At 42.3% G+C, this 25,905-nt stretch overlaps 1 protein-coding gene across 1 annotated transcript in view; it reads left to right on the forward strand.

Moving 5' to 3' along the window:
• The first annotated feature begins 10,891 nt into the window (after nucleotides 1–10,891).
• HFM1 (helicase for meiosis 1) overlaps nucleotides 10,892–25,905 on the forward strand; it is a 99,032-nt gene continuing 84,018 nt past the window's right edge. Inside the window, exons 1-5 of the mRNA XM_059688824.1 lie at nucleotides 10,892–10,962; nucleotides 13,237–13,349; nucleotides 16,035–16,344; nucleotides 21,671–21,936; nucleotides 22,208–22,255. Coding sequence (XP_059544807.1) covers nucleotides 10,892–10,962; nucleotides 13,237–13,349; nucleotides 16,035–16,344; nucleotides 21,671–21,936; nucleotides 22,208–22,255 — 808 coding nt within the window. The remainder of the gene's footprint in view (nucleotides 10,963–13,236; nucleotides 13,350–16,034; nucleotides 16,345–21,670; nucleotides 21,937–22,207; nucleotides 22,256–25,905) is intronic.

A 25,905-nucleotide genomic window follows, 5' to 3' on the forward strand; every position in this document is an offset into this window, starting at 1 on the left:
ACAGGCCTGGCAGGAGCCACAAACAGCCAACATTTCTAGAGAATATTTTTAGATTGTTGATGGTGGCAGCTGTTGTGAGAAAATGGACATGTCTATTTCTCTTTGTGGTGGCTTCAGACTCTGGGCAGACATGGATACAGCTCTCCCAACTAAGTTCCAGGGATCATTAAAAAATGTTAAAATATATGCTATTATATGCACTGTCCTTTCTCAATGCTTTGACCTATTTAAACATGAGATAATCCATTCTTAAATGTATCCTGACTCAATATATATCATAAATGAATGATTCTCTGAAAGTTGCAATAGCATCTCTCATTACACCCTTCCCCTTCCTGGGAAAAATTATAGGCAGATGCATTATACCTGTTTCTTCATCATGTTTCTTACCTCCATTATTTGGCCCATACCTCAATCTCTCCAGTATCTTAACTGGTTACTTGTAACATTGCAAATCTCTTTATTAACTACAAAATAATATCACCTCAAAACTATCTTATTTCTAAACAATATATAAATAATACTAATTAGTCTTTGATCATCCTATATAATAAAAGCCTAATATGCAAATCAACCTAACAGCAGAACGACCGGTGGAATGACCAGTTGCTATGATGCGCACTGACCACCATGGGGCAGATGCTCAATGCAGGAGCTATTCCCAGCCTTCAGGCCCCAGGCCAAACAAGGCAGGTGCCAGCCAGGGCCCCCCCAGTAGCCCCGCAGATCAGCCCTGATTGCCTAGGGACCCTACCCGTGCACAAATTTTGTGCACAAGCCTAACCAGTTTGGCTCAGTAGATAGAGCGTCAGCCTGTGGACTAAAGGGTCCCAGGTTTGGTTCCGGTCAAGGGCATGTACCTTGGTTGCAGGCACATCCCCAGCTGATCAATGTTGCTCTCTCATTGATGTTTCTAACTCTCTATCCCTCTCTCTTCCTCTCTGTAAAAAAATCAATAAAATATATTTAAAAAAACACACACACACAAAAAAACAAAAAACAAAACCAAGAATGCCTGTTCTTAAAATCTATTTTATATCCTGACTAGAGACCCGATGCATGAAATTCATACCTGGGGGTTGGGGGGTGTCCCTCAGCCCGGTGTGCACCCTCTCCAATCTGAGACCCCTTGGGGGGATGTCCAACTGCCAGTTTGCAGGATCAGGCCTAAACCGGCAGTCGGACATCCCTCTCACAATTTGGGACTGCTGCCTCCTAACCACTCACCTACCTGCCTGCCTGATTGCCCCTAACTGCTTCTGCCTGCCAGCCTGATTGCCCCCTAACCACTCCTCTGCCAGCCTGATTGACGCCTAACTGCTCCCCTGCCGGCCTGATTGCTCCCAACTGCCCTCGCCTGCCACAACCCACCTCTTCCGCCAGGACTGGCCTCCTCTGCACCACGTGGAGCTGTGGTAGCCCCGGCCTCACCACATGGAGTGGCCACTGGGCCCCACCTCCACTGTGCATGCAGCCCTCTTGTGATGGCCATCTTGTGACGATGTGAGGCTGTGACACCACTTAGGCTATTAGGATAGAGTCCTGACATGTAAATATCTTTATAAATGTCTTTAAGTGGCTTTTACAAGTTACTTTAAATAATTTTTGCTAATGTAATGTATTCCATCTTTCATTCTAGTCTTATATAAGACTAGAGGCCCAGTGCATGGACTCGTGCATTGGTGGGGTCCCTCGGTGTGGCCTGCAGGGATTGGCCGAAACCAGTAGTCCAGTGCCACCTGCCACTCCTGCTCATCCTGGCCCTGCTGTGCCTGCTGTTGCCAATCAGTAGGCTCATTACTGCTCTGCTGCATCTGGTGCCCGTCAGTCAGCTGAGTGGTGCTCCCGCTGTGGGAGTGCACTGACCACCAGGGGGCAACTCCTGCGTTGAGTGTCTGCCCCTTGGTGGTCAGTGTGTGTCATAGCTACTGGCTGGTTGTGTGGTCATCCGGTCGCTTAGGCTTTTATACATGTAGATTATATAAGACCCTGTATGCCTGAATCTTGATTATAATAGTTATAAAGTATACCACATTTAGACACTAAACACTCGAAGGAATATATTAATTCCTATTTACACAGGGACTTTATAATAGTGGCAGAAGAATTTGGTAAGAATGTCTAAACCTAATATACTCTGTAAGGAGACGTGTGTACAATTTGTTCCATAAATCTAAATACAACTACCATAGAGAATATATATATTGGTAACCAGTCAGTCTCCATTTACTCCTGAAGGAACTGGTATTATTTTTTAATTAGGAAATAATTATATTCCAGTATAGAATATTGCTCTTTGTCCCAAAGTTTCTGTTCTGGGATGTTTGCTTTTCACTTCGGGGTTTGTGTTACCATATTTTAGACATATGTAATTACATAAGCCACCGAATACTGAATCTCTATCAACTGATTTCTATGGGAAGCTGGTACTCTTTGTAATAATACAATCTGTTTGGCTGTGGCTGTGGGATGCTTTGGTCTGGGTCTAATTGGAACACCCTGTCTGGCAGTCCCATTAGAATCAACATTCTTGGCTTTGGAAAACTGAAGATATTTTAAATTCATGTGGGCTGGAGCGGTCAATTTCTGCCTGAAAAACAAACAGGTTTTCTGAAATATAGATAACAAGTCTCTTCTGCCTCATCATTAAACATATTCCCACAACTGGAACTCAAGGAATTACTTTCTAACCAACTTATGTCATCAATTTTCTTGGTTACATAGAGAATTGCTACGCATTTCCCTAAAGAAAAATGTATCCTTTGATTTTCATTCAATCATCCATTTGCTATTTAAGCATCTACTAAATACATTGGACTCTTCCACACAGAATTGTGCATAACTCGTTAAATTTTTCTTTCCTCCCAAGAATCCCACAATACCAGATTTAGATTTCTTTTTCCCCCTCTTCTTTCCTTTCCTTCCCTCAGACATTAATTCTACAATTTTCAGAATTGATCTTACCTTTCTTTTTCTTTTTTTAAATTTTATCTTTCCCCCAAGTCTGACAGCAATTACACAACACATTTCTGGCTGTCACATAGAGAGAAATTGTTCTGAAACTTCAACATTTCCTGGTCCCTGCTTATCTGGGGTCATCAGCACTAATTTTTCCATATTTATTCTTCCTGATCAGAGTTTAAAAGAAGGAGATTAGGAAGCAGAAAACATTGTGGCTATGTTGAAGTTATGAGCCAGAATCCGTGGCGTCAGTTGTATTAGCAGAAGCCTATCTTGCTCCTGTGTCATGAATACCTATTATACGTCTTGCAAGCTCGTCCGGTCTTTCTAGGAAGTACACACACACACACACACACACACACACACACACACACACACCCTTGACTTGAAATAAACACACCTTATTGGTCCACAAGGTACCCCAAATGGATCATAGATCTAAACTTAAGAGCTAAAACGGCAAAACTCTTAGAATAAAACATTGGAGAAAATCTTCACGATATTCAATTTGGCAATGATTCCATGGCTGTGACACCAAAAGCACAGGTGACAAAAGCAAAATAGGTCAATTAGACTTAATGAAAATTAAGAACTTTTGTGCCTCAAAGGATATACTATCAAGAAAGCAAAAAGGCCCTGGCTGGTGTGGCTCAGTTGGTTGAAGCATCATCCTGTATACAGAAAGGTTGTGTTACCCTTGTAATTAGCTAGCTAATATTACTAATAGAAAAGGAGCAACGTGGGGGGCAGGCACGGTAATCATGGTCATCGGGGCACTTCACCAGGAAGGGCAGCTTTACACTTCCCAGGGAGCCATCAGTCCCTTCCCTGTAAACCACTAGGCAGTGGTCGGCAAACTCATTAGTCAGCAGAGCCAAATATCAACAGGACAACGATTGAAATTTCTTTTGAGAGCCAATTTTTTAAACTTAAACTCTGTAGGTAGGTACATTGTTATTAACTTAATTAGGGTACTCCTAAGGCTTAGGAAGAGTCACACTCAAGGGGCCAAAGAGCCGCATGTGGCTCGCGAGCCGCAGTTTGCCGACCACGGCACTAGGGGAAGGGGCCCAATAAAGGGGAAGATGGGCTCATGCACAGTGAAGTTGGGGTGATGCAGGAAGGTGCTTGTCTGTCAGTCTAACCTGGGAACAAAACCATTGGCTAGAGGGGGTAGAGCCAGTGCAAGCATGGAAAATCCTGAAGGATTCATTGGATAAGCTTCCAGCTAAACTCCCCAGAGACAAAGAATTCTCCCTTCGCCCCCCTCTTGCTACCTGTGCTCCTGTTTGTCACTTGCTCCATGACCCGCACACACCGTGCCATGTGGCCCTAGAAGCCGCATGGCCCAGGGTCATCCAGGCCCTACACCCATGGACTGCAGCTAGGAACCCAGCCTAGGCTAGCCAGACACTGGACTGGCTTGTGCTTCAACACGGAATGGAAACTCTGGGCAGTGGCTTTAGTCCTACCTCTGCTGAGGACCAAAATAGGGCTTTTTCCACGGTGGAACAGAAGGAGATGGGACCTTGAAGGGGAACTCCTTTTATGTTATCTCATCAATAAAGCTTTCCGTGATACCTCATCCTCCTGTGGGAGGCCTTCAGGAAATTCTTGTTCCCATGGCATCCCAAGAGCTCCACTTTCACCAGCAATAGGCGGGGACACGGAGGACACCCCACTGATAAGAGTTGCGGGCTCAATTCCCAGTCAGGGCACATACCTATGTTGTGTGCTTGCTTTCCCAGTTGGGGCACATATGGAAGGCAATCACTTGATATTCTTTCTCACATCAATGCTTCTCTCTCTCTCCCCTTTCCACTCTCTCAAAAATAAATAAGCAAGTCCTTGGGTGAGGATTAAAAAAAAAAATAAAGAAAGCAAAAAGATAACATATCGAATAGCAGAAAATATTTTCAAATGATATATCTGACAAGTGATTAATATTGGAAATATTGAAAAACTACAGTTCAATAATAAAAAGATAAATAACACAAAATAATTGCAAAGGACTTGAACAGAGGAGATATTCAAATAGCCATTAAGAACATGAAAAGATGCTCAACATAATTAGTCACTCACTGTAAATTCCCTTCAGTCAAAATATGCTCAAATCAAAACCACAATGAGATACCACTTCACATCTACGAGGATGGCTATAATTTGTTTAAAAAAAAAGGAAGATAATAAGTGTTGACAAAAATGTAAAGAAATTGGAACCTCTCTGCTCTACTAGTGAGAATATAAAGTCATACAGTAGCTGTGGAAAACAAGTTCAGTGGTTTTTTTTCAGAAAATTAAACTTAGAGTTAACCATATGACTCAGCAATTCTCTTAGGTATATAAGCACAGAATTGAAAGCAAGGCCTCCAGCAGAGCAGATGTTTGTGCACCAATGTTTATAGCAGCATTAGTCACAATAGCCAAAAGACTGGAAACAACACTAATGTCCATCCATAGGTGACTGGGCAAACAAAATGTGGTATATACATATATTGGTATATTCAGCTTTAAAAAAGGTATTCTGACACATGCTACAATATGGATGAACTTTGAAAACATTATGAAGCATCCATCTTATATAAAAACTGCTGTTTGAAATTTTAACCCTGCTATTTTGGGCTTCTGTAAATGCTTGCTTGCTTAAATAGCAAGGAAAATACGACTACTCCCATGTCAGAGAGGCCATTAAACCTTCCCCAGACGAAGTTATCAGTGCTGGCGCCAGGCCAAGCCTTTGGTTGAGGTCTCAAAGCCCCAGCACATAGGGCTCTTTAGGAACGTGCAAAGGGAACCGGGAAAACCCCATATTTGGGAGACAAAGAGGGCAAAACGGTATAAAGACAGGAAAGTTCCTGAGTGACTTTGCCCAGAATTCTAGAGACATTTTTCTCTGGGCTCGCGCATAAGAATAATAATAAATGTAACTCCATCTCTCTAAGCGTTGCTTGGTTCTTCTCTGGTTTTCTGTACCAATTAAACTAACTGAAATTAGCCAGGCACTGAGGGACAAAGGTACGACCCCCCCTAGTAGGTACCTAGGATCGGCAAACTGGTGGAGAGGGAAAGCAGGATAGAGGCATTACAGAACCCCAGGGGTTCGCCCTTGGGGTGCTCCGCTGGGGAGCCAGATGTGGTTGTCTGCAGCCGCAGTCGTCAGCTGGTGTGCTGCACGCATTGTTAAAACAGGCAATCCTTGACTGCTTAGTCAGGGGCACGGACCTCTTTTCCCTCGTAGATTGTCAAATAAAAATTAAAAAATGATGACAACACAATAGCTGTCCAGTGTGAATGAGTCAAAACTATACTTTTCTTTTTGTCAGATTGGCAAAAAATCACGTGCTGCAGATTTTTAGGAACTAGTTTGTGTGTCAAGAGATGAAAAAGGTTGAAAGTCCTGATAGTTTTATTTACTTGCAGCAAGTAAAAAAGAAGGGGGGTTCGCCTACAAAGCTCTATCTCCCGGGAGAGAGGCTTAGCCATTGCCTTTACACTACTTGGTTAATTACACGTTTATTTCTTCTTTGCAGTTGGCTACAGCGACCCTCCTGGGTGCAGGCTCTGGCCAAGCTCATCCCGTTACAGCTGCTCCACAAAATGCTGTGCTACATTTCAACGTTTAGCAAAAATGACATTTAATAAGAACCGTCCAGACCTTGAGACCCTTGTCCTAACAGAGGTTACCAGGGTTAAAAGCTTTATTTAATTTATACTGTAGCCTTATTTAACAGGCTGCCCTTATACTGCCAGCGCCATATTCAAGACTAATTATAAACTTCTGGAGTAAAAAAGAAGCGGTGGGAAGGGAGGGCTTGGGGAATCCCCAGGATCCACTGTTTGGAACTGGGTTTAGCCCGGCTGCGGGTCCTCATGGGCCGGGAACAGGGGCTCCTCTAGGAGCCCGGATGTCCCTGGAGTGGGGAACTGAGGGAGGGAGGAACTGAGGGAGGGGGGACTGAGGGAGGGGGTACCTGAGGGAGGGGGGACTGTGGGAGGGGGGACTGTGGGAGGGGGGAACTGAGGGAGGGGGGACTGAGGGAGGGGAGAACTGAGGGAGGGGGGACTTTGGGAGGGGGGACCTGAGGGAGGGGGGACTGAGGGAGGGGGGACCTGAGGGAGGGGGGACTGTGGGAGGGGGGAACTGAGGGAGGGGGGAACTGAGGGAGGGGGGAACTGAGGGAGGGAGAACTGAGGGAGGGGGGAACTGAGGGAGGGAGGAACTGAGGGAGGGGGGACTGTGGGAGGGGGGACTGTGGGAGGGGGGAACTGAGGGAGGGGGGACTGAGGGAGGGGAGAACTGAGGGAGGGGGGACTGTGGGAGGGGAGAACTGAGGGAGGGGGGACTGAGGGAGGGGGGACTGTGGGAGGGGGGAACTGAGAGAGAGGGGAACTGAGGGACGGGAGAACTGAGGGACGGGAGAACTGGGGCCCGGACATCTGGTGGGCAGGTCAGAACTGGACAACCGGACTCTTTGAAGCGGGCTCCTGGGCTGCAGCGGACGCGGAGGGGCGTTGTAGACGGCAGACTTCCGGCCCCTGGCCCCGCACTCCTGAGCCACGGTCCAGTCAGCAGGCCGCGACGTCTGGGCTTCAGTTCGCTTTCGCGTGGACTCTGGCCTCGCGCGCCCAGGAGCCGGCTGGGTGGCGGTTTTGGTGGCTCTCGGAGCCCCTCGTGTTTACCTTCAGGTGTGTTGCCCCAGAGCGAGAGCTGGTGGGGCCTGCGGGTGTGGGGTAGCCATTTTGTTTGACGCAGTGGGAACCGCGGCCCAGGGCGGAGGGCTCGCGCCATGCGCGTGTGTTGGACCGGGCCCAGAAGGCGCCCGCCGTGCGGCCGCGAGTCTGCAGGGGGCGTGCTCGGGAATGAGGTGTCCGCAGGCGTCCACAGGGCGGGGGTCGGCGTCAGGCCCTGACCCGGCTCCTGTGGGGCCCGGGGGAGGTGCTGGGCCCCGGGCCGGCTGTGTGGGTCTGTCCCTGCCCGCGACGTAGAGACCGTGGAAATGTGTTCCCAGGTTTCTTCTCTTCCTTTGCCACATTCCCAGCCATGAAATTCCCTTGTGATGGTTGGTTCTCCCGCGAATGTTGGTCTTGGCTTCTTCGGTGACTAACCGATTCCTGCAGATCGATATTTTATAAGAGGATGGTTGCACTCTTGAAATAAGGAGTATATTTCTGAGGGTAAAAACTGTGAAAGATAACTAATAGATCTGAACATTTTATTCAGTGAGGATTCTAAACTGGAAGAAAATTCCGAATTGTCACGAAGATAGCTAGGTAGGGTGCGGGTCCTCTCACCAGCCAACAAATGGTGTCGTCACAGGAAGAGTTTCAGTATTTTAAGAGCGACTAGAGGCAAAGCACACACAAAACCGTAAAATAATTGTTACCGTATAATTTTACACCACATGCCTGAATGAAAACTTTGTAAAAAATAATCCAAATGGAAACTTTCTCAGAAAATCTGACTCTAAACCGAACATTTTAATGAATTCAGAATCGAGGGTCTCCTACAATTACAAACTCTTAGAAATGTGCTAAGGTCCCTTGTAGGGCCCGTGTTTTCAAAAAATATTTATTTACATAACGAAAGTTTCAAATTCATGGTCTTTTATCATTTGATTACATAAATACTGAACTAGAAAAAAATTTAACCTTTTAAAACGGAACATTAAAGGTTTGGGGGTAGAATTTTTTAAGTTTCAGAGTTGATGGAAATTCTTTTTATTTAAAATTATTTTTATAAACCGATCGTTGCTAATGCACTTATTCCACACTAAATTCTTACGGACCACTTGCCTTGTGCCAGGCACTGTTCTGGGTTATTGAAATACACTGAGCAAAAAGTCCCTGCTCATTCTAGAGAAAGCAGAATAAACAATTGAACATGTAAGATCATCCCAGTGATCAGTGAGTGCCATGAAGAGAAGTAATGCACATCGTGGGGATGCAGAATTGTAGGTCAGGGGTGTTTTCTTCAATAGGGATCCATCGGAACTAAAATCATGCATCATGTTTTTATTCTGAACTCAAGCAAGTTCTCTTTTATGCCAGAACTAGAAATCAAATCAGAAGGTGGTGGTGGTTGTTGTTTTTAATATTTGCTGTGCATTTACGGGGGGGGGGGGGCAATTAGTTTATGAAGTAATTTTTTCCGAAACAAATATTTTTAATCTGTTGTTTCATCATTGTTCTGCACTTCCTTTTAGAATAATAAATTCAAACAGATATGGTAGGCTTAAGATTTCTTCTTAAATTCTGAGGTAGCAAAGCCTTATAAAAGTGGTCTGGTGAGTTTTAATTTTGCAACTTTTTTTGGTTATTTAATATTCTATGGTTCTCCTAAGACTAGAAAGGGAACATTTTTTAGGTTACTTTTTGGATAAAAAAGAAACATGATTAGCATTTTCATTTATACTTTATCAGGTAATTGTTTGCAAGTTCTGAAATTGTTTACTTAAATGAGGATGCTGACGACACTGTTAGCATATTTCTGCCTCCCTTCTGCCTCCCACTTTGTTATCCTAGGCTTCTGTTGTTCATCCAGTCAAAAATTGTTTTAGACACTTAACGGACCATACTAATTTGTTTCTCTTTTACTATTTGTTTTTGTTGGTGACTACCTGATGAATACACTGAGAAAAATGAAGAAGGCAATTAAGTTAAACAGATGGAAGGGCGAAAAACACAACAACTAAAACAGTGAAAAACCTCACAACATACACTGTACACAAATGTAGCCCTCTGTGTAGTGTGTTGTCACAAGGTGCATGTGTCTGCGTACTCCCACATGTGTCTCATCCCACATGAGGGAGGACTGAAAATTGGAGGGACGTGGTTTGGTAATAAGGATTTCTCCATGAGATGGCACTCATATAGTTTCTTTGATTTTAGCTTCTATCCTAAGCAAAGATTTGCAGTGTACATATTAATTATCACAGAATAAATAGAATTGTGATTTATGTTTTACGATTAGTGCCTCTGATTCATGTTTTGTTATATAGAATTTTCTATCATATTTAGAATTTAGAAAAATGGGATGTAGTGTTCATGTGCAGGGGTAAGAATGGCAATGTAAAGGAAGCAACATATGTGTGTAGAAATGGTTCTACTATTTCCTATCAAATTTGAGGCTTCTTTGTGCCCTATATTTTTATTCTATTCCCAGGAGCCAATGCTGAATGTTTTTAGCCTTTAGATAACATCTCTGAGTGTAAAAATTATATTTTAAAAAGGAATGTAAACATTTATATATGTTATGTAATAAGAATGTAAACTTAAATCTATATGTTAAACTTGTAATTTTTTTTATATTGGAAAAGTTCAAACGTACATACATAGGCAGAACAGAGCATTATAATGAACTCCACATACCTATTACATAGCTTTAGCAATTATCAAATAATTGCCAATCTTGTTTCATTAACACTGCTCTACCACTCCACCTATATTTTGAAGCAAGTCCCTGAATATGTACATAGTATTATTGTTAGAGACATACACATTCACAATAAAATGCACTATCCTAACTAAAAATAATGGTATAAACAAAGTATTATAAAAGCCCTAAAGGCGTGATTAATTCTGTTTTGGGTAAGTGGACAAATTTAGAGAAGCTGTTGAAGGATAAATGACATTTGACCTACACTGTGCCAGGTCGAGAATGAAAGAAAACACATTCTAAGCATTGGTACAGTATGAAGAGAGGCACAGTGTGAAATGCATGAAAGAGTGGAGAACAGAGAATGTATTTGAATATTGAAGCGCTTTGGAGGAAGTTGCAGGAGATGCAGCTGGGAAAGGTAGTCTGTGGTTTTTCTGAGAAATTTATGATTATAGTTTATGTAGCTAGGAATATTTTTCTACATTTTTGTAAGTAAAATATAAACTTCTTTTTCTGTATTTTTTAGATTTATGACAGAATCCAGTTTTTAACATGTCGAAATCAAATGACTCCTTGTTTTCTTTGGATAATTTGTTTTTTGGAAGACCAGATGAAGCTGAAAAGTAAGTCTGCCTTTAAGAATGATAGCACAGTATATTGCTTTAGGCTTTTTTGAGGAATTATCACACCTTAGGAATTCAAATGCAAATACAATGAAAAGAAAGTTTCATCTCATTTCTCTATCAGGGTAGATGTCTGTCAATAGAAGGTGGACGTCAATAAAAGGAGGGGCTTGCACAATCAATCTAGAAAGTCAGCAATCTATGAATAATCCAGAACCGAGTATTTATTTCCTCTGCCACACACCCTCCCACCCAGCCAGTGAGCAAGATAATTACTCTCAAGTCCAGCTGAGTGCCCCCCAGTCACAGTGGCCCAATGCTGACATACAAAGCATACAAATAATTCTCACTCTGGCATAAAAGTGACAACTTTCTTGGAAGAAAAGCAGATACTGTAAATTTCTCAAAGTCTTCCTGAAACATTTTTTAAAGTAATTTTTACTTCTTTAGAAAAAAATGCCATGGGAAACCATCTGTAATAAAATGCCCATTCTATAAAATAATTCATCTATACTAATAAAAGGGTAATATGCTAATTAGACTGGGAGACCTTCCAGACGTTCTTCTGGACAAAGCCATGGTGGCGGGGCCGAGGTAGAGGCGGTTAGAGGCCAAGAGGGGAGGGCAGTTGTGGGTGATCAGGCTGGTGGGGGGCAGGGCCATTGGGGGTAAGCAGACCAGCAGGGGGGCCAGTTGGGGACAAGCAGGCCATCAGTGGGGGTCAGTTGGAGGTGATCAGGACAGCAGGGGGGGGCAGTGTGGAGTGAGCAGGCCAGCAGGGGGACAGTTGGGGATGAGCAGGCCAGTGGGGAGGGAAGGTAGGAGCGAGCTGGCCAGCAGGGGGCGCAATTTGGGGTGATCAGGCTGGCGGGGGGCATTTGGGGGCAAGTAGGCCGGCAGCAGGGCGGGGGGGGGCAGTTGGGAGCAAGCAGACCAGCAGGCAGAGTGGTTAGAGGCAATCAGGCAGGCAGGCAGGTAGGTGAGTGGTTAGGAGCCAGCAGTCCTGGATTGTGAGAGGGATGTCCGACTGCCGGTTTAGGCCCGATCCCTGTAAACTGGCAGTAGGACATCCTTCGAGGGGTCCCAAATTGGAGAGGGTGCAGGCCAGGCTGAGGAACATACCCTCCCCCGTGCATGAATTTCGTGCACCGGGCCACTAGTCTATATGTATAAAAACCTAAACGATGGTTACGACCGAATGACTGGAACAACTAGTCTATATATATAAAAGCCTAAACGACGGTTATGACTGAATGACTGGAACGACTAGTCACTATGACATGCACTGACCACCAGGGGGCAGACGCTCAATGCAGGAGCTTCCCGCTGGTGGTCACTGTGCTCCCACAGCCAACCTCCTGTGGCTGATGGCCGGCCAGCCAACCTCCCGCAGTCACTCACCCACCTCCCCCCCCCCCCGGGCTGGCCAACCTCCTGCAGCACACCTGGCCCGGCCCCGATGGGCCCAAATCACGGGCAGGGTCGGCCGGCCAACCTCCCGTGGTCCCTCCCCCTGGCTGGCCCCGCCGGGCTGGCCAGGCTGAGGGACCCCACCCATGCACAAATTCATGCACTGGACCTCTGATTAACTGATAAGAGTGGCTCACAGTGCATAAACTGTTTATACATTAAAAGAAAACATTAAAGCATTATCTGTTAATAGGATCACAGTTGAAAGATAAGGAGATTGTTAGTTATCAATGCTAACAGGGTGGCAATAATCTGGTCAATTGCTGTAGGTTTACAAAATGATTATTACTTTCAGCTGGCTTGGATTTTCTGTGTTTTTTGATGGTTCTGGACCAAGAATATTTGGGTTAGGACATTAATTTGTAATAATGCTTTAGGAATACTCTAGAATATCAGTAATTGTGTCATTTACACTGATGACCCATGATTAGTTATGAGGTGTGTCAAAAGTAATTTGTCACTTGTAACAGTTAAGGTACTAAAGTTTCAGAATGATTTACTACTTTTTAAAAAATATTGGAACATATTTAAGATTCCTGTCACAAGCATTGAATTGGAGAAAAGGAGATGGAGATATAGCTATCATTCAGGTAGCATATCTCACATAGCAATGTCATTAATGTTATGACATAAGGAAAAAAATATTGAGAACATTGCTATATAGGGATAAATCAAAGTTACTACAGACAGTTAATTTACAGGATGTATAAGAGTCTCTGATAGAGTAATGTTTATTGATAAATGCATAGTTTCTGATGTTATGTTCTATTAACATGTATATTTACATTTTTGTATTTTATATAGCTATCCAGGTAGTGGAAAATCATTGGATTGTTTTCTCCCACCTGCTCCATTGGTTTCAGAAATTCCAGATACTCAGGCATTGGAAGAAGAAATAGAAAGTCATAAACTGTTAGGTAAATTATCACATATCCTATCTAATAAAAGAGAAAAATGGTAATTGGCGTACGACGATACCCTTTTCATTGGCTAATCAGGGCTATATGCAAATTAACTGCCAACTAAGATTGACAGTTAACTGCCAACAAGATGGCGGTTAATTTGCATATGTAGGCACAATGCAGGGAGGCGAAAGGGAAAGCAGGAAGAAGCCCCCTGCCACTGACAGTGATCGGAAACCCAGGGGGGAGCTAAGAGCTGGGGGGCAGGGCAAAGGCGGCCCTGGGGCGGACCTGGCCCCCAGCCATGATCGGAGAATCAGGCGCCTTTGCCGCCCTGGCCAGTTATAGCAGGAAGTAGGGGTGGAGCCAGCAATGGGAGCTGGGCACGGTCGAAGCTGGCAGCCCCTCCCGGGAGCTAGGGGTCCCTTGCCTGGGCCTAAAGCGGAGCCCACGATCGCGAGGCCGCTGCAGCTGCGGGTCCCCGCTGCCCGAGCCGGATGCCTCAGCCAGAGGCGTTAGGCCTGGGCAGGGGCGGAGCCTGCAACCGCGGTGAGCTGGGGGTCCCCTGCCCAGGCCTGACACCTCTGCCGGAGGCCTCAGGCCTGGTCAAGGGGCCGATCTGGTGATTGGTGATCGGAGGGTGATGAGGGTCAACTCCTCTGGCCGAGGCATCAGGCCTGGGTGGGGGGCGGAGCCAGGGATTGGGGGGATATGATGGTCTCCTTGCCCAGGCCTGAAGCCTGGGTCAGAGGCATCAGGCTTGGGTGGGGGGTGGAGCAAGCAATCAGAGGGAGATGGGGGGTCCACTGCCCAGGCATGATTCCTGGGCCAGAGGCCTCAGGCCTGGGCGGGGGCCAGAGCCAGTGATCAGGGGGAGGTGGGAGTCCCCTGTCCAAGCCTGACACCTCTGGCGGAGGCGTCAGGCCTGGGCAAGGGGCCGATCCTGCGATTGGAGGGTGATGGGGGTCAACGCCTGAGGGCCCCCAGTATGTGAGAGGGGGCAGACTGGGCTGAGGGACACTCCCCCCCCCCCCACACACACCCAGTGCACGAATTTCGTGCACCGGGCCCCTAGTCTGTTATAAAGCCAAACCCATGCAGCTCATGTCAATGTAAGAACAATTTAGTAACACTTTAATTCCTTTTATTTTTAATGGAATAAAATGAAAGTTAGAGGCTTCTCTTATTCAGATCAGTGTTCTTATTCAAATCTAAAAATCTAAAATAGTGGTTCTCAACCTTCCTATTGCCGCGACCCTTTAATACAGCTCCTCATGTTGTGGTGACCCCCAACCATAAAATTATTTTCATTGCTACTTCATAACTGTAATTTTGCTACTGTTATGAATTGTAATATAAATATCTGGTATGCAAGATGTATTTTCATTGTTACAAATTGAACACAATTAAAGCATAGTGATTAATCACAAAAACAGTATGTAATTATATATGTGTTTTCCGATGGTCTTAGGCAACCCCTGTGAAAGGGTCGTTCGACCCCAAAGGGGTCGCGACCCACAGGTTGAGAACCGCTGATCTAAAACATTTTCCTTCTCTCTATATACTTATACTTACATATACATATCACATGCACACAATATACTATCACATATACGCATTCTGTTGTTCTGTGAATTTTGTTTCCTCTTACCATTGAAACTATCATGGCTATTTAGTTTTCACCTTGCCCTTTACTAAAAGTAGGATCCTCTGGCTTAAGGAAACAGATTTATTGAGTGAAAACAACAAGAGGCAGATGATCATATGTAGTTTGATACTATCATTTTGTAAAGCTAAAAACCAAGCACACTCAAATAGTGTATGTGATCTAATGTAATATTGTTGGCAAAATTTTCATTTTTAAATTGGGCGGTAGGTTCATGCATTTATATTTTATATATATTTATAAATGCAAACATATATGTACTATTGCATGTACCAAATAATATACAGACTATACAATATATATACCATAGTGCATATATATGTGGACATATATATTTGTGTGTGCGTATGTATGTATGTGTGTGTGTGTGTGTGTGTGTATATATATGTATATATATATATATATATATATATATATATATATAAATTCAAACCCTACTAAAGCCTCCAAACTCCTCCCAAACCTCCCAAAGATGCTTGTAAAGTCTCTGTAAAGAAACCTACAATTTTGTAACCCTAATGAAAGTATTCCTTTATCTTAATTTTTAGAGGCAACATTATAAACTTAAAAGCATTGTATCATGTATTTTATTACTGAATCATAGTAACATTTTATATGGTTGGTCATTATATTTCTGTGTGTAAATTGTTTATGTAAGTTTTAAATCTTTATAATTATATCATTTGAAGTAGATAAAATACTTAAATATTACAAATATGGTTATTTCTATGGGTCAGGGATTAAACCTATTTTATAATATTCTATAGATTTTGTATAAATTTCAAATTTAATTTATAGAATTCTTAATTTCTGTGGGCCCTTCAGTGATATGATATACCGTTAAGTGACAGTCACCTATATTTCAAAACCTCACATAATATTTCAGATTATCTTATTATTGTACTAATACTTCTTTTTGCTTTCATATTTACCTAGTAAACCCTTTTGAAAATTTTTATTAAATTTTTCATCATGCTTTTGAAATTTTATTTTCATGGAGAACATGTAATAATCAATACATTCCATTTTTGTAGGTGTGGAAAAGAGGCAAAAAATGTCAACATTAAATTTAAAGAAAACTAATGAAAACACAAATTATATTTCACCAATGCAAAAATTCCAATTTGCCTTTTTCTCTAATAAGTCTGAAGAAGATGATCTAAATTTAGGAGGGACAGGCAACAATGGCTTATTGCATGTTTCTGGCAAGCTGACATATGGTTCTCAGAAATTCAGAAATCACATTGGCACTGACATAGCACCTGAGAAAAATATTCCAGATGATACAAAATTAGTTAATTTTGCAGAAGAAAAAGGAGAGAGCACATCAGCCTTCAGAAAAAGGTAATTAAATGAAATAAATAATATTCAGTGATAAAGTTGAATAGTTATGTATATGTCCAAAAGTATGAAATATGGTAGAATTTGAATGAGAAAAACATCAACAACAATAGAGTCTATTATGTACCACACACTCCATTAACTGTGGGATTCTAGTGATAGGTTCTTGTCTTAGGAGAACTTACAACTTAATAGGGGAAAAGACTGATAGTAAATAACTAAATACATTAGTATGACAGCTATTTTTGCTGAAGTATATGGTTAAATTAGAGGTTCTCAAACTTTTTGTTCTTAGAACTCCTTTACACTTAAAAATTATTGAGGATTTTCAAAGAACTTTTGTTTATGTGGGTTATTTTTAATATTTAAGTATTAGTGTTTAACCATATTAGAAATTAAAACAAAAATTTGAAAAATATTTATTTACTAATACATTTAAAAATAATAAATATACTTGTTAAATTAAACAGTATATTTTTATTAAAAATAATATTTTCTGAAACAAAAAATAATTCCGTGAAGAAGAGTGATATTATTTTATGATTTTGCAAATGTTTTACATTTCTAACTCATAAAAGATACTTGGGTTCTCATATATGATTTTGCATTCAGTCTGTTGTAATATCACATGACTTGGAGCCCCTGGAAAACTCCATGTTAACTAGCAAGAATAAGAGAGAAAAAGGCAAATAATGCCTTAGTAGTATTATGAAAATAGTTTTGATTTTATGAACTCCTTGAAATAGTCTCCACCATCCTTTGAGAACTGCTGTTAGAGCATATAGAATGGGTCCTAATCTGCTCTGGACTGTCAGGGAAGGCTTTCCTGAAGAAATGGTATTTAAGTTTAACTTTAAGGAGGAATAGAATAAAACTAAGTGCAAATAAAGGAGAGTGTCCCACGCAGAAGGAATAGTATGTACAAAAGATCTAAGGTGGCATAGAGCTTGGCCTATTCTTAAAAAATTTCCTTAGTTTGCAGAGGTGGGAACATCTGGCCTGAAGGCCTTATAAGGTCCGGAAATCATTTGGTCTGGCCTGACCAAGGCATTAGGGGTGAGTTAATTAAATGTGTGACCAAATAGAGCAGGCTAGTTTTTAAATTGATAATTTTGTATGGCCCTCGAATGATGTTTTATTTATTTATTTAAAATATATTTTATTGATTTTTTTACAGAGAGGAAGGGAGAGGGATAGAGAGTTAGAAACATCGATGAGAGAGAAACATCAATCAGCCGCCTCCTGCACATCTCCCACTGGGGATGTGCCCGCAACCCAGGTACATGCCCTTGACCGGAATCGAACCTGGGACCCTTCAATCCGCAGGCTGATGCTCTATCCACTGATCCAAACCGGTCAGGGCCGAATGATGTTTTAAATATCCAAAAGGCGGAGCTCCAGTGGCGCAATCGGTTAGCGCACGGTACTTATAAATATCCAAAAGGCCTTGGCAGGAAAGGTTCCCCTCCCCTATTATAAAGAGAGAAAGCTGAGAGGTTAGATACAGAGAGGCCAAGTCATTCAGAGTCTTATAGGCCAGGGTAACATTTAATTCTTTTCCTTAAGGCAGTGTTTCTTAAATTGTGGCCTGTGGATCTATTGCATCAGAATCACCTGGAGTGCTCATTACAATTTGGATTCCTGGGTCGTAACTTGGACTTTCTGAATCACAGTCTATATGAACATGGGGATGACACCAACAAACCATTATTTTCAACTCATTTTCTAAATCATTGTTACACACAGTAAAATTTGAGAACCATTGTTCAAGATCCTGGGTTTTCAGCTGAGGAGTAAAGTTAGATTTCTCTTTTTATTTAAAGTCCATTTTGGCCCCAGTATGATGAATTAGAAGGGAGCTGGAATACATTCAGAAGGGCCATTTAGAAGGTTATTTTATCAGTCTAGGTAAGAGAATGGTAACCTGACCTAGGATTGTGGTAGCAGGAATGAGAGAGTTGACAGTTATTTAGAAGATAGAATCCCATAGGACTTAAATAATTATTGGACATGAGACCGAACTTCTAGGTTTCTGGCTTGAGCCAGAATGATTAAGGATGGTAGTGCCCTTTCGTGATATAGAAAACTATCAAGTAGGAACAGGTTTGGGGAAAGATGATGAGTGCAGATTTGGACATTTCATTTTAGGTACTTAAAAAATTGTCCAGATAGGATATGCGCATTTATGATTCAGAAGAGATCTAGTTGGGAGTTTTTGTTTTCTCTATGACATAAGTGATGAGGTCATCTGTAGAGTTTAAGGGGGAAAAGTAGAGGTATTGAACAAGTATGAGAAGGATGGAAAAATTATGGAGAATGGGAAAGCTCTAATTCGAATAATGGTAGCATTTTTGGACACTGTAAGTGGCCCAGTTGAGATTGGTGTCTATGAATATTTTGGAACAGCTCTATTAAGATCTAATTAACTTGAAGTGTACAACTCATGGTTTTTAGAATATTCAGAGTTGTGGACCATCACTACTATCTAATTTTAATACATTGTTTTTCCCCCAGGGGAAATCTATACTCATTAACAGTTACTCCCCATTCTTCTCCCTGACCCAGCCCCTGCAACCACTAATATACGTGTGTGTGGTTTATTTTCAAAGATGTTTTTATTGATTTCAAAGAGAAAGAGAGAGGGAGAGAGAGAGAGAAACATCAATGATGAGAGAGAATTATTGATTGGCTGCCTTCTGCATGCCCCCTACTGGGGATCAGGACAGCAACCCAAGTATATACCCTGGCCAGGAATCGAACCATGACCTCCTGGTTCATGGGTCGATGCGCAACCACTGAGCCAATATATGAGGGTTTCAGTTTCTCCACATCCTTGCTAGCCCTTGTTATTGTCTGTCTTTTTTATTATAGTGGGTGTGAAGAAGTGGTATCTCATTGTGGTTTTGATTTGTATTTCCCTAATGACTAATGATGTTGGGCATCTTTTTATGTGATTATTGGCTCTTGGTGTATCTTCTTGGGGCAATGTCTACTCAAATCCTTTGCCTGTTTTTTAATTGGGTTATTTGTCTTTTTATTTTTATATATTTATCTTTTTATCCTCACCTGAGGATGTGTGTGTGTGTGTTACTGATTTGTAAAAAGAGAGGGAGGGAGGGAGAGAGAAACATCAATGTGAGAGAGAAACATCGATCTTTTGCCTTCTGTACATACTCTAACTGGGGATTGAACCTGCAACCTAGGTATGTGCCCTGATCAGAAATCGAACCCACAGCCTTTTGGTGTATGGGATGACGCTCCAACCAACTGAGCCACCTGGCCAGGGTTATTTGTCTTTTTATTGTGTTTTCAGAGTTCTTTATATATTATGGATAAAAGTCCCTTATCAACTATATGATTTGCAAATATTTTCTCCCATTGTGAATGTTGTTTTTCACTTTTTTGATGGTGTCCTTAGCAGTACAAAAGTTTTAATTTTGATGAAACCCAATTTTTGTTGTTATTGCTTGGGCTTTTGGTGTCATATCTAAGAAACCATTGCCTAATCTAGGGTTGGGAAGAATTACTCCTACTTTTCTTCTCAGCATTTTATCTCTTACATTGAGGTTTCTGATCCAGTTTGAGTTAATTTTTTTAAAAGTATGGTGCAAGGTAAGAGTCCAACTTCATTTTTTTTTTTTTGCATGTAGATGTCCAGTTGTTCCAGCACCATTTGTTGAAAACAAACAAATAAACAAACAAACAAACACACACTAATTTTTCTCCTTTGAATGTAATGGCACCCTCATTGACAATCAATTGACTATGAATGTAAGATATGGAGGTTTCCTGACACCAGCGAATTCTCTGATTTGAATGGATAACCAATTATTCAGTTTTTACACTAACTCCCAGAGTCAGTGTCAGATTGCACAGGTTAATGGCTTAGTCCTACAAGACTGCCCCACTGCAGATCCCTGCCACAAATAGGGTGCCAGGTTACCCACAATTCTGCCTTGCAGACTACAAATTTGGTAGTTCCTATGACTGTACATTATGTTTGATAATTTGCTAGAATGATTCACAGAATTCAGGAAAACATTTTACTTACATTTATCAGTTCATTATAAAGGATCCAACTTAGGAACGGCCAAATGAAAGAGATGCAAGGTATGGAGAGGGAGGGCACACTCAGCCTCCATGCCCTTTCTAAGTGTGTTACCCTTTCAGTACCTAGATGTGTTCATCAATCCAGAAGCTCTCAGAACCCCCTGTTATTTAGGGGTATTTCAAATCATGGCAATTTCATTATTAAATCATTGGCCATTGGTGATCGAACTCAGTCTCCAGCCCCTTTCCCCTCCTTGAATGTCAGCAGTGGGGCTAAAAGTTTCAAACCTGTAATCAAGATTTTGTCTTTCTGGCATCATCCCCATCCTGAAACCATCTAGGGGCCCTAGAAGAGTCACTTCATTAGCATAAACTCAGATATGATTGAAAGGGCCTTCTTATAAATAATGAAAGATGCTTCTATCACTTCTACCACACAGGAAATTCCTCTGTGCCAGGAGCTAGGAAAAAAAAGACCAAATTTATATTTCCTATTATACCACAAAAAGGTTTATTTCTGAACTCTCAATTCTGTACCATTGATTAATATTTCTGTACTTATGCCTGACATAAGGATATATCTCATACTGGCATATCCCACATGTTTTAATTGCTGTAGCTTTGTAGTAAGGTTTTAAATTAGTAAGTGGTGAGTCCTCCAACTTTATTCCTTTTTTCAAGATTGTTTTTTGGCTATTCTTGGTTCTTTGCATTTTCATATGAATTTTAGGATAAATTTCTGCAAAGAAGCCCGCTGGGATTTTGATAGGTATTGTATTGAATCTGAAGATCAACTTGAGTAGTATTGCTATCTTAATAACAGTAAGTCTTCCAATCTATCAACATGGGATATCTTTCCATTTATTTAAATTTTTAAAATTTTTTCAATGATGTTTTATGGACAAGTCTTATACTTATTTTGTTAAATTTATTCCCAAGTATTTATTGTTTTTTATGCTTTTATAAATTTGGATTCCGTAGTACTCTACTAGTCCCATAGCTAGTCCTGATTTGAAATAGGAAACTACAGAAAGATGTGAATACCAGGAGACAAGGATCATTGGGGCTATCTCGGAGACTGGCTACCACAAATAGATTTATCTGAGTTTTAGGAAAGTGAAAATACATAATTCAGAGGTAAACTTAACAAATTATGTTTTAGGAGAATGATTAATTTTTGTCTTTGAATAAACCATAATTTACAGGTATTTTTAAAGGAACCAATTTTATGATAGTTTTTCACATGCACACGTTTTTTTCTTTTTTTGTTTTTTTGCAGATTATTTAAAATATCTGACAATATACATGGGAGTGCTTATTCTAGTGACAGTGGAAACTTGGATTCTCATGTTGGCTCAGGGAAAATTGCCCAAACAGAAATGAACAAAGGGAAACCCTGGAAATGTAGCAATAGTAAGCAGAAACCTCAATATTCAGATGTTAACATGTTTACAGCAAGTGATGCTTTTTCTGCTTCTGAAATCAGAGAAGTCATAATGAAAGCACCATCTTTTTCAGTTGCATCCCAGCCTCATGAAGCTCAAGGTAATTCCTTGCTTTTTCACTTGGTTTATAAAAGTACAAACTAGTCTGTATTTCTTAGCATAGGGAAGAATACAAAAATATAGTAAATTTGAATAGGGTAACACTCTTTGTGCAATTGCTGCATTTTCTAATTATATTGCATTATATTCTAAACTGTGATATAGTATTTTTAGCTGTGCTGTCAATAAAAGGTTATGCACATTTTATTGAAACAGTTTTTATGAGAAAGGTTAAAAAATATCTATATACACATGTAGGATTTTCTTTTTAGGGGTAACAGGAAATGATTTAGATTCCTTGAAGGCTGTCACAGAAATTCGTATCCTTTAACTTATTTTAGTACGGTAGCTTTTATTTGAAATCATAATTTTTAAACACTGTGTTTCATTGTGTCTCTGTTTATTTTGGTTGACAAAGAAAAAGAGGGAAAAGTGAATATTTTGGGTCATGTAAGAGACCCAGTGTGCGTGATAGTGCTATTCAAAGTGTGGTCTGCATTCTGATGCCAGTTTGTAAACTGCTTGTTACCAGTCTGGGACAAGATAAGTACAGAAATGAGTTTGTATTATTGGATGAACTCTGAGCATATTTACTTACAAATTGATATAATTTCTTATATTTTAGGAAGGAAAACATATTGGGATCAATATGGGAAGGAGAAAAATGAATGAGAATGGGGCATACAGTGGATTGGGCACATTTTTACAAATCTAGCATTTTTTGAAAGAACCTAATTAATGGTTTACACTTATAATCTGGTTTACATATTTAGAGTGTATATGTATGTTCTGGAGATAACATCTTTTTTTTTTTTTTTTTTTGCTTCTTTGATACCCTGTGTTATGTCTGTAAGAGTGTACTTACTCTATTTTATTATAATTTATTAGCTGTTTTTATGACTACTTCCCTATGATCTATGGACTCTATGAAGGCAAGGACCTTATTTATCTTCCTATCTCCAAATGTATACATACTTTGAGTAAATGTATACATACTTTGAATAAATATAAAGGCAGTGTTTATTAAAATACATTTCATTTTCAAAATTGAGTTATCAGCTGTTAAAGTATGTATACATTTTTTGGGGGCGGGGGGGGGGACACCCTATACTTGAAAGGCCGATTAAGTAACAAAGATGTTCTTGCAAAAGTGTATCCACAAGCAAGGATGGGTGAGGGTAAAAGTGTGGAATGTGTTTGGAAAGAACAAGCATTCCAGTTTGGCTGAAATGAAAGTTATGATTAAGTCAGTAGTAGGAAATAATGTTGGATAAGTATCTTTTAGGATCAGAACATTTACTGCCATGAATACCAAGGTCAAAAGTTTTTGTTTTTATTTTTAATAAATTTATTAAGCAATGAGGAGAAACCATGCAGAATTTTTGAGCAAGTTAAGCTATATATCATCAAAATTGTGCTTTAGGAGTACAGAATTAGTGACTCAAAAGCTGGGGAAAGGCACTTAAAATCCACAAAAAGTTATGATCTAATTGTCAAAACAGAAAGTAAATTCCAGATATTGGGAGGTTGAGCTAGAGAAATCTAGGGGAGAGTGATTCTAATCCTGGGTACTCTGAACATTGAGATAATTCTGAATTGTGGTTAGAAAATACTTGCCTGGCCCTACCCAGTTTTGCTCAGTGGATAGAGCATAGGCCCATGGACTGAAGATTCTCAGTTTGATTCCTGTCAAGAGCATACCTTGGTTATAGGCTCCATCCCTACTCTGTCAGGGCGCATACGGGAGGCAACCAGTCCATATGTCTCTCTCACAGTGATGTTTCTCTCTCTCTGTCTCTCCCTGTCCCTTCCATTCTCTAAAAATCAGTAGAAAAAAATATCCTCTGGTGAGGATTAACCAAAATTAAAAAATAAAATACTTGCCTAATCCCTTGTGAAAAGTTTCGTCCAATGCAGATAACTGAACTGTGTTAGAATGGAGGAGGGAACAATAAGAGGGTTACATATGATGATGTAATAACTTCAGACATAGCCAGCTTTTAGTGCTTCTGTTCAGCGTGTGGTCTCATTCCTGTTGTGCTTCCTTCTCTAAGGTGATCTAAATAGGGTGGGAACGTAGGAAAACAGGTTAGCATTAAACACTTGAAGTTGGTTTTATTGTCTGTATGATGGAAAATTCTTCCTATCCCTTACTGGAACTTGCCATAATATGACAATAACTTTTGGAGAATTTTAGAGATTTTTTTTTTGGGGAGAACTAATTTAATATTAATAGTCAGTGTTAAAATTTTGACATTTAATTGTTTTGTTGCCCTTATTTTTTCTAATAAATACAGTATTCTTTTTCTTCTTCTTTTTCATGTTATATTAGTACTAGAGGCCTGGTGCATGAAATTCATGCAGGGGGTGTCCCTCAGCCCAACCTGCACCCTCTCCAATCTGGGAGCCCTCAGGGGATGTCCTACTGATTGCTTAGGCCTGTTCCCTGTGGTTCTCTGCTGTCTGCGGGGCCCGCTTGGATGCTCCTGGGTCGCCGCAGGCAATGGCCAAGCAGGCCCTGATGTGCATTGTCTGCGGGGCCCGCTTGGCCGCTCCTGGGTCACCATGGCGATGGCCAAGCAGGCCCTGCTCTCAGCGGCTGCCTCTGGGACTGGAGGACTCCAGCAAGGCTGAGAGGACTGGGTGCCACCATCTTTGTGTTGGAGTGATGGTTAATTTACATATTACTCTTTTATTAGATAGTACTAGAGGCCCGGTGCACAAAAATTTGTGCACTCGGGGGGGGGGGGTCCCTCAGCCCGGCCTGTGCACTCTCACAGTCTGGGACCCCTCAGGAGATAAGGACCTGCTGGTTTAGGCCTGCTCCCGGGTGGCAGAGGGCAGGCCCAATCCCTAGGTGCAGTCCCTGGTCGGGCTCAGAGCAGGGCTGATTGGGGAGTTGGGGCGCCACCCCTGTCATGCACAGAGCAGGGCAGATCGGGAGGTTGCAATGCCACCCTCAGTCACGCTCAGGGTAGGGCCGATTGGGGGGTTGGGTCACCGCCCCCTGTCACACTCAAGGCAGGGTTGATGGGGAGGTTGCGGTGCCACCACCTGTCTTGCACAGAGCAGGGCCAATCAGGGGGTTGGGGCTCTGTACCCTGTCACGCACAGAGCAGGGCCCATCAGGGGGTTGGGGAGCTCCCCCCTGTCACACACAGAGCAGGGCCGATCAGGGGGTAGAGGAGCTCCCCCCGTCACTCACAGAGTAGGGCCGATAGGGGAGTTGGGGCACCGCCTCCTGTCACACACAGAGCAGGGCCAATCAGGGGGTTGGGGCGCCACACCCTGTCACACTCAGGGCAGGGCCTATGGGGAAGTTATGGCTCTACCCCGTCACACACAGAGCAGGGCCCGTGGCGGGTGGTTGGTGCGCCGCCCTCTATCACCCACAGAGCAGGGCCAATCAGGGGGTTGGGGCGCTGCCACTGTCACACTCAGGGCAGGGCCAATGAGGAGGTTATGGCTCTACCCCGTCACACACAGAGCAAGGCCCGTGGGGGGCGGGGGGGTTGTGGCGCCGCACCCTGTCACACACAGCCGCAGGGCGATCAGGGGGTTGGGGAGCTCCCTCCTATCAGGCACAGAGCAGGGCTGATCAGGGGGTTGAGGTGCCTTCCCCTGTCATGAACAGAGCCGGGCAGATAGGGACATTGTGGCGCTGCCCCCTGTCACACACAGAGCCGCAGGACGATCAGGGGGTTTGGGCGCTGCCCCCTATCACGCTGATCCCGGTGCGGGGAGGCCTTGTGGCTCCGCTGATCCCGGTGCTGGGAGGCATATTACCCTTTTACTATATAGGGTAGAGGCCTGGTGCACGGGCGGGGGCCAGCTGGTTTGCCCTGAAGGGTGTCCTGGATCAGGGTTGGGGTCCCCACTGGGGTGCCTGGCCAGCCTGGATGAGGGGATGATGGCTGTTTACAGCTGGTCACACATCCTTCAGTGTGGGGGTCCCCACTGGGGTACCTGG

Source organism: Myotis daubentonii, chromosome 3, assembly GCF_963259705.1.
Source record: "Myotis daubentonii chromosome 3, mMyoDau2.1, whole genome shotgun sequence".
In the NCBI taxonomy this organism is placed as follows: domain Eukaryota; kingdom Metazoa; phylum Chordata; class Mammalia; order Chiroptera; family Vespertilionidae; genus Myotis; species Myotis daubentonii.